This window comes from Nelumbo nucifera, chromosome 1, assembly GCF_055504915.1.
Source record: "Nelumbo nucifera cultivar China Antique chromosome 1, China Antique-T2T, whole genome shotgun sequence".
Taxonomy (NCBI): domain Eukaryota; kingdom Viridiplantae; phylum Streptophyta; class Magnoliopsida; order Proteales; family Nelumbonaceae; genus Nelumbo; species Nelumbo nucifera.
In genome coordinates this window covers 205,192,351-205,209,811 of record NC_142649.1, presented here as the reverse complement: position 1 = coordinate 205,209,811, position 17,461 = coordinate 205,192,351, and the positions used below count along the sequence as shown (strand labels likewise).

General features: G+C 39.4%; 2 protein-coding genes and 2 pseudogenes across 7 annotated transcripts; 3 read left to right on the top strand and 1 right to left on the bottom strand.

Moving 5' to 3' along the window:
- Positions 1–300: 300 nt before the first annotated feature.
- On the top strand, positions 301–10,208 carry LOC104609872 (TRIGALACTOSYLDIACYLGLYCEROL-like protein). Its single transcript, XM_010276291.3, has 5 exons — positions 301–660; positions 1,745–1,994; positions 3,081–3,462; positions 8,324–8,664; positions 9,869–10,208. The coding sequence occupies exons 1-5, from the start codon at positions 389–391 to the stop codon at positions 10,064–10,066; spliced, it is 1,443 nt and encodes a 480-aa protein (XP_010274593.1). The 5' UTR covers positions 301–388; the 3' UTR covers positions 10,067–10,208.
- On the top strand, positions 5,343–8,317 carry LOC104609808 (THO complex subunit 5B pseudogene; annotated as a pseudogene).
- A 601-nt stretch (positions 10,209–10,809) lies between the features above and the next one.
- Positions 10,810–11,317, top strand: LOC104609902 (cytochrome c oxidase subunit 6b-3 pseudogene; annotated as a pseudogene). Its single transcript, XR_016084038.1, has 2 exons — positions 10,810–10,995; positions 11,099–11,317. The product of XR_016084038.1 is annotated as a cytochrome c oxidase subunit 6b-3 pseudogene (transcript).
- A 326-nt stretch (positions 11,318–11,643) lies between these two features.
- Positions 11,644–14,851, bottom strand: LOC104609871 (uncharacterized). 5 transcript variants are annotated; one of them, XM_088895921.1, is made up of 7 exons: positions 14,829–14,851; positions 14,776–14,787; positions 14,669–14,744; positions 14,030–14,296; positions 13,752–13,895; positions 12,445–12,650; positions 11,644–12,069 (listed from the first exon to the last, which is right to left on the bottom strand). In XM_088895921.1, exons 4-7 carry the CDS (start codon positions 14,275–14,277, stop codon positions 11,903–11,905), a joined length of 765 nt encoding a protein of 254 aa, XP_088752047.1. In that variant the 5' UTR covers positions 14,278–14,296; positions 14,669–14,744; positions 14,776–14,787; positions 14,829–14,851; the 3' UTR covers positions 11,644–11,902. The 5 variants fall into 5 exon arrangements, with proteins under 5 accessions (XP_088752047.1, XP_010274589.1, XP_010274592.1 ...); XM_010276287.3 differs by lacking the exon at positions 14,829–14,851 and having other exon boundaries at positions 14,030–14,385; positions 14,669–14,787; XM_010276290.3 differs by lacking the exon at positions 14,829–14,851 and having other exon boundaries at positions 14,669–14,787.
- Between the last annotated feature and the right edge of the window lie 2,610 nt (positions 14,852–17,461).

The following is a 17,461-nucleotide window of genomic DNA, read 5'->3' as shown; positions in this document are numbered from 1 at the left end:
GCATGTTTGCGACTTTGCGTTTTGCAATATAGTTTGTATCCGCGTAACTTTCTAAAATAAATTACTTGTTTACCGAAAAAAAGAAAGAAAGGCGCGGTAGCCGGACCGGACCTGGACCAGCAGAATAATTCCCCGTGCTAAGCCACCAGGTCCTGGTGGGACCCATATGACCCTATTTCTGCTGACCGCTTTTTCATCTTCTTTGTTGCCACGTGGCAAATTATGGGTTCCGAACCAACCAGCCCTGCTGTCGTCGCTCGAAGTCGAAGGTGCTCCCAAGTCCCAAACAAAAGCCCCACGCATTTCAAATCCGAAGGACGGGACAGATAAGGAAGACAGCAAGAGGAGAGGAGAAGAAGGAAAGCAGAGCAGAAAGAAAAGGCAAAAAATGGCGCATCTGAGAACGGCAATGGATGCTGCTTTCTGGGACCTCAACATTTCGAGCCCTCAAACCCTAGACGGCTCAGCTCGGCACGTGCCTGGTGAGCCTTTGCCGCTTGAGGGGGCCAGAGCCAGTCGAGCACTGCGAGCTCAGCAGCTCTCACTACTGGGCAGTGGTTTCCCTCTTGGTATCATCCCTTCCTACTCCCCGACGTCTCAAAAGGAGCTTGGCTCCTTCTCTATTCAGTCGTTGTTGCTCAAACCCGCCTTTTCTAACGCGTAAGATTGAATGTTATCCCTTCTATTCTTTATTGTATTTACTTTCTTTTCTTCTAAAGGCGTCTGTAGCTTGGTACTTTATGCTATGCTATGAATTTTTTGTTTTTCGTCGTAATGTGCTAGAGAATGGTTTTGGAGTCGGACTGGGAATGGCGTGTTAATTTCTTTTTAACTATATAAAATTTCGATTTGGCTAATAGGTTATTTTCTTCCTGCTGTTCCTAAAATGCGTTGACAACATCTCTTGAAGTAAATAAACTATTATCTGAACGCAAGTTACTTTGATTATCTTTTTATTGAGAATTTTCGAGCTAAAATGCCATGTTTCACTTTTGGGATCGTATTGGAGCTAAAATGCCGCGTTTCACTTCTGTTTATGAATTGGAGATAGATTTTGGTTCCAGGTTGGATATAGCAACTTTTTTTCTTTTTTTTAAAAAAAAAAAGATGCAATTTCCCATGTTTAGGACTAAATTTTTTATGTTATTTCTGGATTCTTATTTGATAGCTTCTTCCAAGTTGTTGGAATGTTCTACAGTTTCTGGTCGAGAAGGCATTGGGTATGTCTTTCTTTAGAAAATTTCTGATGCTCTAGCGATTTTGAAGGGAACCTCCACATGGAAATACTTTCAGCACCTCGCATCCAAGTTGTTTACATAAACACATTTCCCTTATACAGACGTCAGAATCTTCAGCATTACATCCAGATGAATAAATATATTGCCCAAAACTTTATATTCTTTAAGAATAGGCAAATCATTCCTAAGACCGTCCTTAAACTTCACTACCTTTTCCGTCTTGAAAATTTTATTTTTGTGAAATATTATGGATGCAATTAGTAACACTTGCCATGGTTGAGACATCTGAAGTGCAATATCCCTTATTGGTATTTTAGGGTTTGATTTCCCCTTTCTTCAACCATACATCTCCTGCCAAAAATGAGATAAAAGATTAATTAAATTTTAAATTCCTAGTAGTCCTTTCTGGGTGTTTGGCTTTCCTATATTTTGGCTATGCATGCTTTGGTTTTCCTTCTATTTACCTGAAACCGAGTAGTATGTTACATGGTCTTTGTGTGGTGTAGGTGGTTGGGAATAATTGGGCAATTCCGTCCCAAGAAACTATTATCTTCTATTAAAGCAGAATTTACAGTTGATGATGTGCTAGATCTGCCTGCATTTAAAGATGTGGCTAAGCATTTCTTGGACAAGTCGCTCTATGCACTTGGTTTGTGTGCACAGATTTCTCTGACTCCAGCCTCATCCTTACTTCTCATGAAAGAATCCCATGGTGAAAGAAAGGGGCATCGCAATAAAGCAATGCTCTTTAACAAGGTAAGCTTTCCAGGCATCTTTCTTATATTTTTGTTCAATCTTTATGGTAGATATTGTACCAACATATTAGGTTGGTCATTCTGAAAGTAATGGGAAACTCTAGGCATCTTTTTCTCAGTTGTTATGTTAATGTTACATGCTGAACATTTGAGTGATCAATATATTAGACCATCTTGGCTGGACCAAGTCCTAACAGACCATGCTAATTGTGCAACCCTAGTTATCCAAAGCATTCAATTGGATTGTGCTATTCTAACCCATCAAATGATAAGCATATATTCTAAGTAGGACTCATCAAATGATGATCCTTGTTTTTTCTGGCTCCCCCTCATCGCTCCACGTGTAAAGTATGCTATATTACTAGTGAGATGGATTCTATGTATCTACCTATCTTTGGACAGATACATGTACACCTGTGTCACTCTTATCCTTAGGATAACAGGACTCCTGAACTCTTTCCTCATGACATTCCCATGCTGTATGCATGTTCGGGATTTGGTGGTCAACAATCAGTAAGTCCAATTTTTGGAGTTTTCCTTGGTCAAAATTCAAGTCAACCCCTATAAAATTATAGTAACAATCACATGCATCTCATACTCTTGGTTAGTTGAATAAAATGTGATGTATGTGCTTCTTTTACTTTTGCACACATAAGCATGATAGAGACGCATCAACTTTCATGTTTTCTGAGGTAATTTATCTAGCATAAAAAGTCCATAGCCCAATTTCAGTTCCAGCCATCTGGGATACTGGGAGCAATAGATGAATACAGACCTAACCTCTGGCATTTTCTTCACAGAATGGCCACTCCTAAACTTGAACCAACATTCTCATGTTTGTTGGCCCAAGATTTCTCAGGATTATAAGACCAAGTTCCCACGTCTAAATTGCAAATTTTCTGATTTTTATGAGAAAGTATTTTTTTTCAGCATTTTTTTCTTCATCTGTTGATATTGCTTGTGAATTCCATTCTCCTAAGTTCACTTCTCATGTCAATCCTGTTGGCTATGTTTCCTCAACATTTCTCACATTCTTCTTTGTGTTCTTTACTCCTTTATGACAAGAAATGTTTCTTATATATTTCAGCTTCCACATCATGATGTTACAGTAGAAGCAGCATGGCCTGAACTATTCATTGACCAGAATGGAAGATACTGGAGTGTGCCTGAGTCAATATCCTTAGATTTGTCATCCCTTGTTTCTGAATCTGGATTTAGATACCGTTTTGGTGTCCACAAAAGTAGTGGCCTTCCCCAGGCTTTTAATGCCACAAGTGGTGAACCACCCTTAGCTCTGATGCCTGGCTTGTGTGCAACAGCTGCTTTTTCTTATGAGAAGAGCAGAGACATCTGGAGGCAAAAGGAGACGAAAAAGGATGTCATTATAAAAACTGAGAAGGGCGAGTATTGGTGGCCTTCATATGATGTACGACTAAGAGAACCCCATGCAGCTATATCTGGAATTATTGGTAATATTGCTTCTATTTACTTTTTTCTGAAATTATTTTGTCAAGTCATTCTAGTACTATTCCAATTTTTTTCATAGTAAAATTGGAAATTTCAGTATAGAGTTATTCCCTTCTCCTCCTTTTGCTTTTTACTTTCTATTTTTGTCAAAGTTTATGCCAGATGTCAGTGTTATGGTAATGGAAGTCTGTTCTATCCAGTTGTTTCTCGTCAGGCTTCATTTTATAGTGATGGATAACTGTCATGTTTAGAATGTTTGTTTGTCTTGAATATTTTGCATGGTTAAATTAATGTAGAAGTCACATTCCAGGGTCAATATACTGAAAACATTTGATTTATTGTTTGAAGTTTTGTTGTTGGTTTAGCCTTGAACTCTTGTTAATGGGACACCATTTTAAGTGATTCAGATTGTTATAGAAATGATGTCTATTGTGTTCAGTAGTTTTTTTGTCTGACATGTTATTCATGGTAATGGACTTCTGCTATTTTCAGAAGGAGTGGATTATCTTGAACCATTTAGTATGCTAGGGTGAATGCAGAAGTCATTTTCCTGGGTCAGTTTACTTAAAACATTTAATTTATTGTTTAAGGTTATATTTTTGGAGTAAGCCCTGAGTTCTTGCGAATGGAGCATTGTCATTAGAGATTTGGACTAGCTCCTGAAATTTTCTCTTTGTACAATTGCCCACAGAATGCTATATGCATGATGTTACAAAATGTTCTTGAATACTTGAGTTTAACATGTTAATAATAATAAAACCTTGAGTTTAACATATACTTGATGGACCTAATCCTTTTTCTTTTCTTTTCTTTTCTTTTCTTTTCTTTTTTTTTCTCTTTCATTGACTATCAGTTTGAGTTTGAAGGTAACTTTATTTCTAAGTATTGTTATGTTAATTTATTTCCTCTGATGTGATTCAAGTTGGCATTGCTGTAAGAAGATTGTAAAGATTCATGAATTTCAGCGAAGTTTTAGAATTATCTAAATAATGTATGCCAGCCTTTATTTGTGACCACTATTGATACATCAAACTGTAAACAATTCAAACAAATATTTCAGTGCTGCAATGTCAACATGTCAGGTTTAGCATGGGTCCATCTTGACCTGACCCTGACCCAAAACTTAAGGTTGCCCCAACCCTAACCCAGTAGGGTCAGTTAAGTGCAGGTTTACCAATTAAGCTGACTCACTAGCATCCCTATCTATACTCAACCAATCCTATATAGACAAATATTCCAATGCTGCAATGTCAATGGATTGGGTTTAACATGGGTTCAACCCAAACCTACCCCAAATAAGGCTGCCAAACCATAACACAATAGGGTAAAGTCAATGCAGGTTTACCACTTAACCCGTGTTATGGACGCATTCCTCGGGAAGACGTACCGTCGCCACCGGTAGCAACAGGCACCTAACCCACCGCCAGCAGCAGCAGTGATTCAATGATTCTCATCCTACCCAGTTCGGCAACAGCAGCCTTATCTAGATTAGATTAGATCATCTTGCTTGTTCTTATCTTATTCTATTGCTCTTATCTTATCTTGTTAGTAGCTTATCAGATTAGGATTAGCTTATCTTATCCTTAGCAAGATAGAACTGGAAGTCTCCCTATTCAGCAAGGAGACTCCCTTTGATTAGGACTCTTGTAATCTCCTATTTAAGGAGACCCCATTATTGAATGAGGATATCAAATTTCCAGTCAAGAAAGAGAGTAAAAGGAGAGTTCGGTGATCTCTTGGACAAATCACCCATTAGGATGCCAAGATAGGTTCAGCTAGGAAGGGGAGGAACAAGGGAAAACAGGAGCTTTTCCCCGTGGACCGACCCGTGACGAGATCCTACACCCGGGCCCATAACATCTTGGTATCAGAGCCAACCGTCATGGGAGATCTGGAGCAGCTATCATCAAGGGTCTATGAACTGGAGCATAGGCTCGTGGAAACCAACGTGGAGGTTCGTGAGGTCAAAGACGATGTCCGGGAGCTGCGACGCTTGCTGGAATCGTATTTCTCTAACAAGGAGAGGAATCCAGAAGGGACTGTAACCACAAACAGCCGCCGACCAGACTTGACGGAGTCGTCCGGCGAACAGCAGGTCATCGCCCCGATAGCCGCAGTCATCCCCAAGTACAGCAGGCTGGAATCCCCGTCGTGCAACGGCAACGGAGACCCCTTAGGTTGGCTGTATCGCTGCGAGCAGTTTTTCGGAATCAATGGACAGATGATCGGGATAAGGTAAATCGTTCTATATTGCTAGAAGAGGATCGTGTTAAAGTAGAAACAGAACGTGCTAAGGCACCAATAGATTTCACTACATTGCAGCTCCACAATTTGATGTATGAGAAAATTCAATTTGTGAAAGCCATAAAGGTGCGCAAAGATTTCAAGTCAAAGTATCCGGATATTGAACTTGTGCCTGAGGAAGAGTTTTTCAGTTCAGCCCCTCAAGATATTAAAGGATATGTACTATCAAAAGACAGTGCACATGACCTGATGCTAAGGTGGCTTAATTTTGAGCTTTTCCGGCGAAAAGAACTCTGCAAACTTCATGAGAAACTGGAGCAACACAAGAAAAGCCTTATGGAGATCATTGCACACCGAAAGAAGTTCCTTTCAAGTCTCCCGAAATCTCTGAAGAAAGCATCCTGGCCTGTCCAACACCAACTAGGGGTTTTGCATACAAAGAAATTAAAGCAGCATAATTTAGCAGAATTACTGCCACCTCCACTCTATGTGATTTACTCACAATTGTTGGCTCAGAAGGAGGCATTTGGGGAGAATATTGAATTGGAAATTATAGGAAGCATGAAGGATGCTCAAGCTTTTGCCCACCAGCAAGCAATTAAGGACAATGGTGTTTCTACAAATACAGAAATGAATAAGTTGGAGGATGATGCACCTGATGAGGAAGAGGAGGGCCAAAGAAGGTTACTGGAAAAGAGAACCTTGACCAATCAAGAATCTACCGATCTCATCCTCTTAAAATCATCCTTCATATACATGATGATGAGGTTTCAAATCCCAAGCCTGCAAAACTGGTTACTCTGAGGTTTGAATACTTATTGAAGTTGAATGTTGTATGTGTTGGGATTGATGGCTCTCAAGAAGGACCTCAGAACAACATCTTATGCAACTTGTTTCCTGATGATACTGGTACTGAGCTTCCCCATCAGTCAGCTAATCTCTTTGTTGGTGTTGCTGTTGAAGTCTTGGTAGAATGGTGTAATTTACCATCGGCCGAAGCCACATGGCTCCCATTGGCAGAGTTCCACGCCACATATCCAGAGTTCGAGCTTGAGGACAAGCTCGTAGTCCAGGAGGGGAGTAATGCTATGGACGCATTCCTCGGGAAGACGTACCGTCGCCACCGGCAGCAACAGGCACCTAACCCACCGCCAGCAACAGCAGTGATTCAATGATTCTCATCCTACCCAGTTCGGCAACAGCAGCCTTATCTAGATTAGATTAGATCATCTTGCTTGTTCTTATCTTATTCTATTTCTCTTGTCTTATCTTGTTAGTAGCTTATCAGATTAGGATTAGCTTATCTTATCCTTAGCAAGATAGAACTGGAAGTCTCCCTATTCAGCAAGGAGACTCCCTTTGATTAGGACTCTTGTAATCTCCTATTTAAGGAGACCCCATTATTGAATGAGGATATCAAATTTCCAGTCAAGAAAGAGAGTAAAAGGAGAGTTTGGTGATCTCTTGGACAAATCACCCATTAGGACGCCAAGATAGGTTCAGCTAGGAAGGGGAGGAACAAGGGAAAACAGGAGCTTTTCCCCGTGGACCGACCCGTGACGAGATCCTTCGCCCGGGCCCATAACAACCCGGCCCACTAACATCCATAGGTCCCCACAATATTGTTAATCAGAATCAATAATGATGCAAAGGATAAGCCCTCGAGAAGTATTTTATTTTGAAAGAATAAATATAATGTAAAATCTATTTGTTCCCACTCCCTCTCAAATTGGATCAAAGGTGTCAATCATGACCAACTTGCCTAGACAATCTGGTATTATAAACAGCCTTAATAAAAACACAACTAATTCATTGTGAATTTGTGTCTTATTGAACTTAATATATTTTAAATGCCATCTTTTCTTTATTGAATATAATAACTTCATTGTTTTGATATGAATGAGAAGGTGGCTATTTTTCAATTTGTATGATTGGTCGTTGATATATGAAAGGAGGAAAAAAACTAGGAATGAACCCAGAATTTAGGTTCTCTTGTTGTCAACTTCTATTGTCTAGGCAATGCCTAGGTAGGTGCCCATGCAACTAGGCGCTCCATTGTGCCTTGGAAAGTATGACCCATATATCTCAACATTATCTAGCAGATTGATGCTTTGGTAGTCTCTCCATTCAAGGGAAGCAGAAAACCTATCATTAAATCTTCTTTGGATGGCTTTACCTAGATTTATAAAGGTCTTACTTGATATTTTAGTATTTATATTTCTGAGGGTGAATCCACTTGCTTTTTGTTTTTAAATGTTTGTCTAAAATTGGAAATTCATAAATCAGAACTCTGGTGTCTTAGTTATTATTTCCCTCAAATAGCTAGTGAAGTATTTTCTATGGAGGAAAGAACTATGCATAAACATTAGGGGATTTGAAGAGATCGTTCTAAGGATTAATCAGTTATATGATGAGGCTTCATTCAAATATTGTCTTTAAGTTATTGACAATCTGACACTTAAACAATCATTATAGCACTTAAATGACATACTAAGTAATCCAAATAAGAAATTGAGGACTCTCCGTGGTCCATGTTGTTGCTTAGTCACTTTTGCTATGCTGATGTTATAGAAATGCTTGTAGACTCTTAACCAGTGGGTTTCACATATACTGTCATAGGTGGTACCTGTACAGCTTGGCTTGGGGGAAGGGAGATCTCAGAAACTGTTAATTCAAGGACTCAATCAGGAGATGGGGAGGCTACTACTTCAAGTGCCAGGAAGAGAAATGCATTGAGCACAGACATGTTTGGTTCAATCTGCTACACAGTCCAACATGGGAAGTTCAGAAAACTGTATGGAGATCTGACACGAGTAGATGCTCGCTTGGACATTTCTTCTGCTTCAGCTTTTGCAAAAAGTGCTGCTCATCTAGTTTCTAGCATCTTTAGGGGATCTCCAAACAGAAGTGAAGTGAATCCACTTTCTTCCCCAAGACTTAATGTGATCTTTCAACAGCAGGTATTGCTATTATTGTTATTCATCCCTGCTATAATGACATTTTAGTCATTCATAAAAAAAAATGACATTTTAGTCACATTTGAATGTTGATGACTACTTTCTAGGTAAAACATAAATAAACAAATAAATGCTAAATAACTATTAACAACAGAATGAAAAGTGTAAAAGCTGTATCATTTATCAAAAAAAAAAGTGAAAAAGCTGTATGATGCAGAAAAAATGTGTATATTGGCCAAACTACCCAATCAAACCATGTTAATTCTCTGACCTTGAAGATCTTCTGTCTTTTGATGGATTCAAATGACTATCTATAAGGGGTGGATGTAGCAGCTCTACTATGCAGTTCCCATCTTGATATGATAGCGTAACTGCAACCAAATTACATAATCAGGTTGGAACTAGTTATTTTGTTGTTATTTATTTAATATATTTTTCTAAAGTACAATATAATTTCAAATCAAGTTAAAAAATGCCAGCTTGCAGAGTTGGCGGGCTCTGACATCAATCTTACATTCCTTCGCTTAAAGCCCATATTCACCCATCCTGTTGCATAACCATTAACTAATTTGCCTATCATGAAAAGAACTTCTTGAAAACTTGTATACGTTCCCTTCACTCTACTAGCCAGTCCCTCTTTGTACTTGCATTTGGATGGAAGGATGACAGGCATCCATGATTATGTGACCACAATACACTTACAGCACTTTCAGTGATATCTAGATTAAGTGACCACAATACACTTAGAGCCCATATTCACCCTTCCTAACCAGATTCTTTTTATATCCTAGTTATCCAAGAAATGCAGCACATCTCTGCCTATGGTCATTCATTTTAGTTGTTTTTCTTTTTCTCTATGTTTTGACCAATCAAATTGCCTGTCTGGACTGAAAGTGGATTGAACATTTAACATATGTAGAGGATCTTGCTTGCCATTAGAGATGACAGAGAAGCCATTTTGCTTATAGAAAACTGGAGAAATTAGAGAGTTAAACCTCTCCAGATTATCAAAACGGCTCTGGCAATTAATGAAACAAAAGTAACTTTAAAACCACTTGAAATTTTAGAATCACTACTATACAGAAGTTCATTCAAAAGTAGTTTCATGATTACTTTGTATCCACGAGTTCATTTTTCTCGTTAGCAGGAAGGCTGTATCTTTGTTCCATGTTCTCAATGTTGTAACTTGTAACCCTTTTCCCTGCAGGTCTTGGGGCCAATCCTCTTTCGAGTGGATTCAAAGTTTTCACTAGATTCTTCATCTGGGAAGCGTGGCCCCATTGTTGAAGACATGATGTACAGCTTAACTTACTCATTGAGGCTCTTGCGTTCGGGGAAAGTTGTGGCCTGGTATTCTCCCAAGAGGAAAGAAGGAATGATTGAGTTACGTGTTTTTGAGTTTTGAATATTGTAAAATTTTCTTATCAGTGAGCAGGAACAAAATCTGGCGGGAGTGTGTGTATTTGATTTTTTTTTTCTGTTTTACCCTTGGATCTTCACTTGATGACTTGATCAAATGGAAGTTAGAGAAACTACTTTGCCTCTTATAATTTGATGTATAACGTCCTTTGAGTATGCGTTTGCGTGTATATGTTAGCACTTAGCACTCATCCTCTTAATCTCTAATTCTGACAATAGAGGATTATCCTATTACTATTCGAGTATTGTCCTTTGGGTTAATGAGTCATGAGCCGGCCGACGAAGCAATCTCATATAATTAAAGACCAAGAGCTACACCTTTAGGCTTAAATACATAGAAAGAGTAATGGTTCCAACTTCCAAGGCTGTCCTAAAAGCCTAATGTAGTTGGAGAATCGGCACGTCTTTACGCTCTGCATGACAAGTGTTTGTGTCGTGTCATGTCCTTTAGCGTTGAAGATGGGATCATGGGAATATAGCCTGAACGCAAGCTTGAGAAGAAGAGGGTGACGGCTGAAGTTCAAACTTCAAAGGGAAGTGGGAAACCATGTCTGTGTCGACCATCGACCCACATGAGAAGATGAGAGGGAGAGATGTTGGTCGTGTGGCTCGAGGAGAAAAAGCTTAACGCTCACCCCATGAACCCGGTTCCATTTCTGAAGCTCCGCCAGCACCCACCGATGGTCGAATTCAGGTCCTCTCTCTCTCTCTCTAAAACATTACTGATCCTGTGATTATCATCAGGTGGCGTTGAAGACAGCTCCGGCAGACATACGATTCCCGTCCACAAACCAAACGCGCCATTGCTTTGCACGCTATGTGGAGTACCACAGGTGTATCAGGGAAAAGGGAGATGAGGCGCCAGAGTGTGAGAAGTTCGCCCGCTACTACCGATCACTGTGTCCTTCCGAATGGGTAACCAAAACTTCACTGTAAAACTTATCTTGAAAAGAAGAGCTGTGTCATGTGTCCATACATACAGACTTATTATACAATATCACTCACTGTGCTTGTGCAGATTGACAAGTGGAATGAACAGAGGGAACTTGGAACCTTCGCTGGTCCTCTTTGAAGTAGCTCAGAGTCGGTGTAGTTACCCAGTCTCTTCCACTGTTCCACATAACAATGTCATCATCTATTCTTTACCTACGTGACGTGCTTGATGTATATGCCTGCTCATGTGTATACTCTCTGTTGTGCACTTTTCTTCTAGAAAAGAAACCGAGTTTTTGTTACACGGTTCGGCATATTATTACTTAACGAAAATTAAAAAAAAAAAAAAATTCAAAGAGACCCAAACTGGTAATACTAATATCCTCCTCTTTAAGATCGGTGTCGGACAGGGTCGAGACATTGGGCAACTTACACAGTACGATCACCATTTGAAAATCTGGAGTTCCTGTCCGCGTGCACTGAGATCATCTTCCCATAAATGGGAGAGTAGATGAAGGACAGATTCCTTAAGCAATAACGTTAGCAGTATTGATGTTTGCAATGGAAGAAAACAACCTAAAGCGAATTCCTTTGTAAACAATAGTAGTATCTGTGATAGACTCAGTGACATTGGTAAAGGATCAAAACCACTCTAAGATAACCGATCAAAAAAACCACTGTGATAGAATTTACCAGATGTGCATCTGATGTATTGGCAAATAGAAGCTGAACCCACCACACGTGATTACATGAATGAAAGCATTTATGGAAACATGCGATCAGTGATTTACATTTGAAGAGGGTTACCAGGGATGTCCTAATAATGAACAAACCAGATTAGAACAAATGACAAGTCACCATAAAGCATTAAGCATTGCATGAAACCCTTCTAGTCACTAGAGTATCCATCCTCATCATCGTCTTCATGTTCTACCACAACCTTCTCTAAAAACCTCTTTCGAACTCCTTCAATGACAGCCTTTTGTGATGGATGATCACTTCCGCCCTGGCCATCGTTAAGTACAGGATCTGATTGACATAGAGCCAGTGCGACGCCTGAAATTTTACAAAGAAACAAATGACGATCACTAAACATCATAACGATTGACAGAGTTAATACAAGGATCAAAGCTGTAGAGAATTGAAATTGTGACTGTACTGCAAGTTGACAAGATTCTTTAAATCAAGGATTAGAGTGAAAATATCATATTTTGTATTTCATCTCTGATCTCTATTTTCACTTGAATATAGAAACAATCATAATCGTTTATTAGGCTTATAGAAATATTTATGTGTAGTTATCTCTGCCAACAACACAAAGTAAATTAAAACTGACAACTGTTATTAGCCCATAAAACATTAGACAAATAGAACCAGAGATACCCAAATTAAATAAAATGTTAACATAATGCATGTTCAACAGGAAATTACCTTCAGGTGTGCATCTTCGACCAAAATGATGCAAACCAACATATGTTCCCTTCACAGCACTGTTATTATACACCAATAGGGTAGGAAGATTACGATCCGGGTAGTTTGGAATACAGTCTGTAGATATTATTTTGACAAATTTGGTTGCTGGATATCTTGAAGCCAACTCTTCCAGGCAACGTAAAAGTAGCCCACATTCTGGAATTCTGCCACAAATTACAACATAAATCAACTAAAAAAATACTCCTGTATAAAGAGTGAGGATAAGATGGATCCAATATCATTAAAAAAATAATTAGCCTTCTAGCCATACAAGATATGTAAACATGTATATGTATTAAGTTACCATCAGCAAATACAGTATCGTAGATAAATACTGTAGGAGCAAGATTGAATCAAATGTTAAAGTCAACCTAATTATTGGGTGAACACCTAGAAATTTGAGAGAGCTTTTGGTGTTAAAGCCAACCCTATCATATCTTAGATAAATACTCTAGGAATTCCCATGTTCTGGAGCAGGAGCAAACCATCTAATTTGCAGGAAATTATTAATAAACTTCAAGTCAAGCTAAGCAGTTGGGAAGCCTGTTCTTTGTCCAAAGCTGGGAAATTAGTCCTAATGAAATCTGTGTTTCAGGCGATTCCTGTTCAGACAATGTCCTGTTATACAATATCCAAATAAAGTGTTGAACGATGGTATACAGAGAGCTTTTTGGTGGCGTCAGGAAGGTGATCGGGGTTATGTCTATGGTGGTTCAGACAATGTCCTGGGCTTCGTGGCAGCAAATGTGTACCCCCAAATCTATGGTGGTTTAGGTCTCAGGTTAGCTGAGTTGATTAATAAATTTAACTTGACAAAGTTGGCTTGGGAGTTCATAAACAAATCTCATGCTATTTGGGTCAAAGTGTTAAAAGCCAAATACTTGTCTTATCAAGGTGTTTATCCTCAGAAGATGAGAAATAACTCCATAATCTGGAGAGGTTTGGCCATGAATCTTATGGATCGTTGAGATCATCGAGGCCTCTTAATAAAGGTATCCCTGTATATATTACTTCGATTGTCTCCATAAGATGGCCATTATTGGCCAACTCCATTTTTACTAGGATAAAACTTGGGAGAAAATTTTAACAATTTAATCAAGACAGTGTGAATAAAAGTAAAACCAATGTGGGATACAGGATACAGAAAGCAACTTTAAACAACTCCGAAAATAATTTGGGTAAGAGAATGTTAAAACAGATAAATTCCGGAAATATCACATAAAACAGGTAAAGGGAAAGGCAAAAAAAGATATCTGGCACATTACCCTTCCTTGTACAGAAACACCACAACCCAAACATCTGGAGAAGCCTGTGACACCTCCCGAACAAAATCTGCTCCTGATATTGGAATCACCGATCCAAATTTTGAAATCCTGCCTGCCTCTCTCATCTCTGCCAACCGCTTCTTCCTTTAAGACGATTAAATAAAAAATAAAAAATAAAAATTGATTTCTTCATATCAGAAAAGAAAAGGAGAAACCTAATTTCTACTAAGTCCCATAAAATTATAAAAAATAAGAAGATTGAAGATATAATATAGAACCTGTACTCTTCAAGGAATCGGTCATCGTCAAGATCAGGATCGTCTTCAAGCTCTTCAAGCTCCTCTTCAGTTTTCTCATCAATCCATGTCTTGTCTTTGGATTTCGAATCTTCGTCTTGAGACGGAGTGAAGGCGGGAGGCTTGAAAGGAGCAGGTTTGGGAGGTAGGTTACCTAGTTTTCTCTGTATATCGTCCCACTGTGTACTCGCTCCTTCAACATCCTTGTATACAAAGTGATAGTCCGCCATAAACGGATAGATTAAGAACCTACACCAAGCGATTTCTTACTCCCAATTGGATATGATGCATAAGCACACATCCTCACGCACCTACTTGTGCTTCGCTACAAAACATTCCTGACAGAATTTTGGCACAAGTTGGATCTAATATAGGATGCAGTGCGAAAAGAAAAAACCCGACCATTGATTGAAATCAATTGTAATTCCAGGAGAAGAAAAAGCAAACTGAAAAAATAAACAGTAGTTGAATGCAACGCAGTTCCAAACTGATCAGAAAGGAACAAAAGTAGAGAGAAACGGATCCAATTGGCTCCACCATGTTCATGGGGAAATGAAATCCGAGAAGTGCATAGCACCTACATTTTTAGATGTTACAAACATCAAAAACAAAACGACTCACCGTTCTGTGGTCTTGCAGCGACTCCACTCATACTTGAATCATCTCAGATGGAAGAAATTAATGTAAAAGTATGGGATCTTTATCGCAAAGGCCGTCGCCCGTCAGGAGGCAGCTGGTGGAAATGATGGCTTTTTCGAAAGGAAGATTCGAGTTAATGTGGGGAAAGAGGAAGTTCGAGGTCAAGGGTCCGTTTGGCTCGCGGGAACAGGAGTCTGAAATCGGAATCGAAATGGTGAGAATTAATTTCAGTTTATTCCGATTTCAATTCCCGTCTGAACCAAACAAGCGAAGAATTAGAATTTAGAATGATCATTCCGATTCCGATTTAACGGTCCGTTTGGTTCACAGTTGGAATCAAAATGGTTCTAAATCCTATTCCCACGAACCAAATGGGTCCTAAGTTTGTTCACAAACCACCCATGCAATTCATGGGTTGATAGAAAACTAAGATTAAGTAATAAAATCAAATCAAACATATTATTATTAAATTAACAAATGAAACATACAATTGAATTAAACAAAATAAAATAAAAGGGTTATAATTAAATGAATGAATCATCAATTAAGTTTAAAAAAAAAGAAACTAAACTACAATAGAATTATATCATAATCATGCACAACGTTTCTATTCACTTTACTTCTCTTGTCCTCTTTTTCTCTTCATTTTTTTATTTTGCAAATTAGTAATAAAATGCTGCAAGCAAATTAAAAGATAATGAAATACAAAACACAACCATCATGATTTTGTTTTCTTTTTTTTTTAATTTTTGTTTTTGCAAACCAAGACTGAAAATGAGAAAATCATGTTCAGATCAAAGATATCAAAATTCAAGCAATCATCATCTTAGCGAGTTCACATCTGTGCCCCACCCATCACACCCCAAAAACGCCCCACAGAACATCTGAGCATGCATTGAGAACATCTCTTGTTACTTTGTCATTGGGAGATGTTCCTAATACACAATTGAGATGTGCTGTGTGGCGTTTTTGGGGTGTACCACGTGAGACGCAGAAGTGAATTCCATCTTAGCATTATAATCTGTTGCTATTTACAACAGAAACCAAGGAACTAAAGCTGCATTTCCTTATTTTAAGGAATTGTAAACACTGAGTTTTTAAGTGCAAAAAAGAGATAATTCGTAAAATAAGAAATACCAAATGCAGCCTAAAACTTATTGTTGTCTACGGCAGAAAAATACCAAACAAGGGCCTAAAAGATGGCTGCAGTCTGCAGCCATTTGGAATTGAAGAAAGTGGGATATCAAGAGTTGAAATGGCTGCACCCTTCTGTAATATACAGTAGAAAATAGGCTAACAGATAGTGATTTAGAAGGCTGAGATCTGTTGAAGTTTACAGAAAAGACGCAAGTCAACATGCAGGAACTCTAGGATGAAAATCCCGCTGAGTTATATAAATACAAAGGCTTCTTAGAAGAGCCTGTGAAATGTTGAAGTTCAAATTCTGTAAAAATTTTTAGCAGGAGTGTAAGACCTTTAAAGGGATTATATATTGACTGAAATCTGTGTATCCACATTTATGCACTTCCAACCTCATCATGAATTGAACTTCCCACCACTTCAACCATTCATTCAAACACATGCCCCCTTAATCAACAAAAACAGATTGCATCTTAAAAGAGCAAAAAAATATAACCTAAGGCTCATTTTGGAAAGAGTATTGATGTAGGGAGATTTGGCCCGACCTCGTAGTACGGGAACACGTGGACATGACCTGGCAGAAGCGATAATTCAGCGTGACAGCCTGTCCACAACCCGGCGTAACAAGCTCGCCGAAGCCTGACCAAACGACTCGACGGGTCACCCGCCGAGAAGCAAGGCCCAGTTCGCCCCAAGCCTGAAGGCGGAGCTCCCCGAGCTCCCCTTGAGACCCGAGGTCCTCCTAAGGGGCCCCGAGCTCTCCCGTCCTAAGAAGGGAGCACCCCGGCTTTTGGCTAAGTGTCCCGAGGGAGAAACACCTCGGGGCAGCACTATCGAGACTCCTGTTCGAACTCGCTTAAGGCCCGCCTCCAGTGCGAGTACCTCGGTGCAAGGCAAATCTACCCCATGTGGTTCGAAGTACGGTGGCTCGGCAGACTGCGGGGAGATCTGCCTGACATTCGTACCTGCCTAACGTCCGTACCTACCGGATCCGGCAGCAGTGCTCAGATCCCTTGCCAGGCGACGTTCTGCCTACCATCTCTGAAAAGCATGGCATGCCTGTCGAGTCCGTACCTTGCAGTAGCAGCCTGTAGTAGCAGCCTACACCTGCCACCCCTACCCTAGCGGTAACGGCTAGGGCAATGGCGGTTACGCCTGATGTGACCGAGCTCTGGTATAAAAGGACCCCAACCCTCACGAATCAAAGGTATTGAAGCTAGCACTTTCAGCACTCTTAACTCTCTATATCTTCTTTGAGTTTTCCCCAAAGTTCTAACTTAGCCATCGGAATGTTCCCTCCGGGAGAGCTCCCCGAGAACCCTTCACCTTCTTCTTCCTCTCAGGTGCCGTCCATCACAGCTAGGAGCCAACCCTCAACCAGCTAGGAGTTCCCAGATTGTGCTACATCAAGTACAAATACAATATGTACAGTGCAAATGTATACAAAATACAAGGTTTTGTATTCTACATATTTGTATTTGTACTACTTTCAAACTAAACTTAAGTGAAAGAAAAAACCCATCAAGCATTGTATTTGTCTTTTATCCAAATTTGTCTTCAGAAGTATGATTAAAAAGCATGGATAATGAAGGTTAGAGGATTCTACTAACCCCATCAATTGTTATCTAAATATTC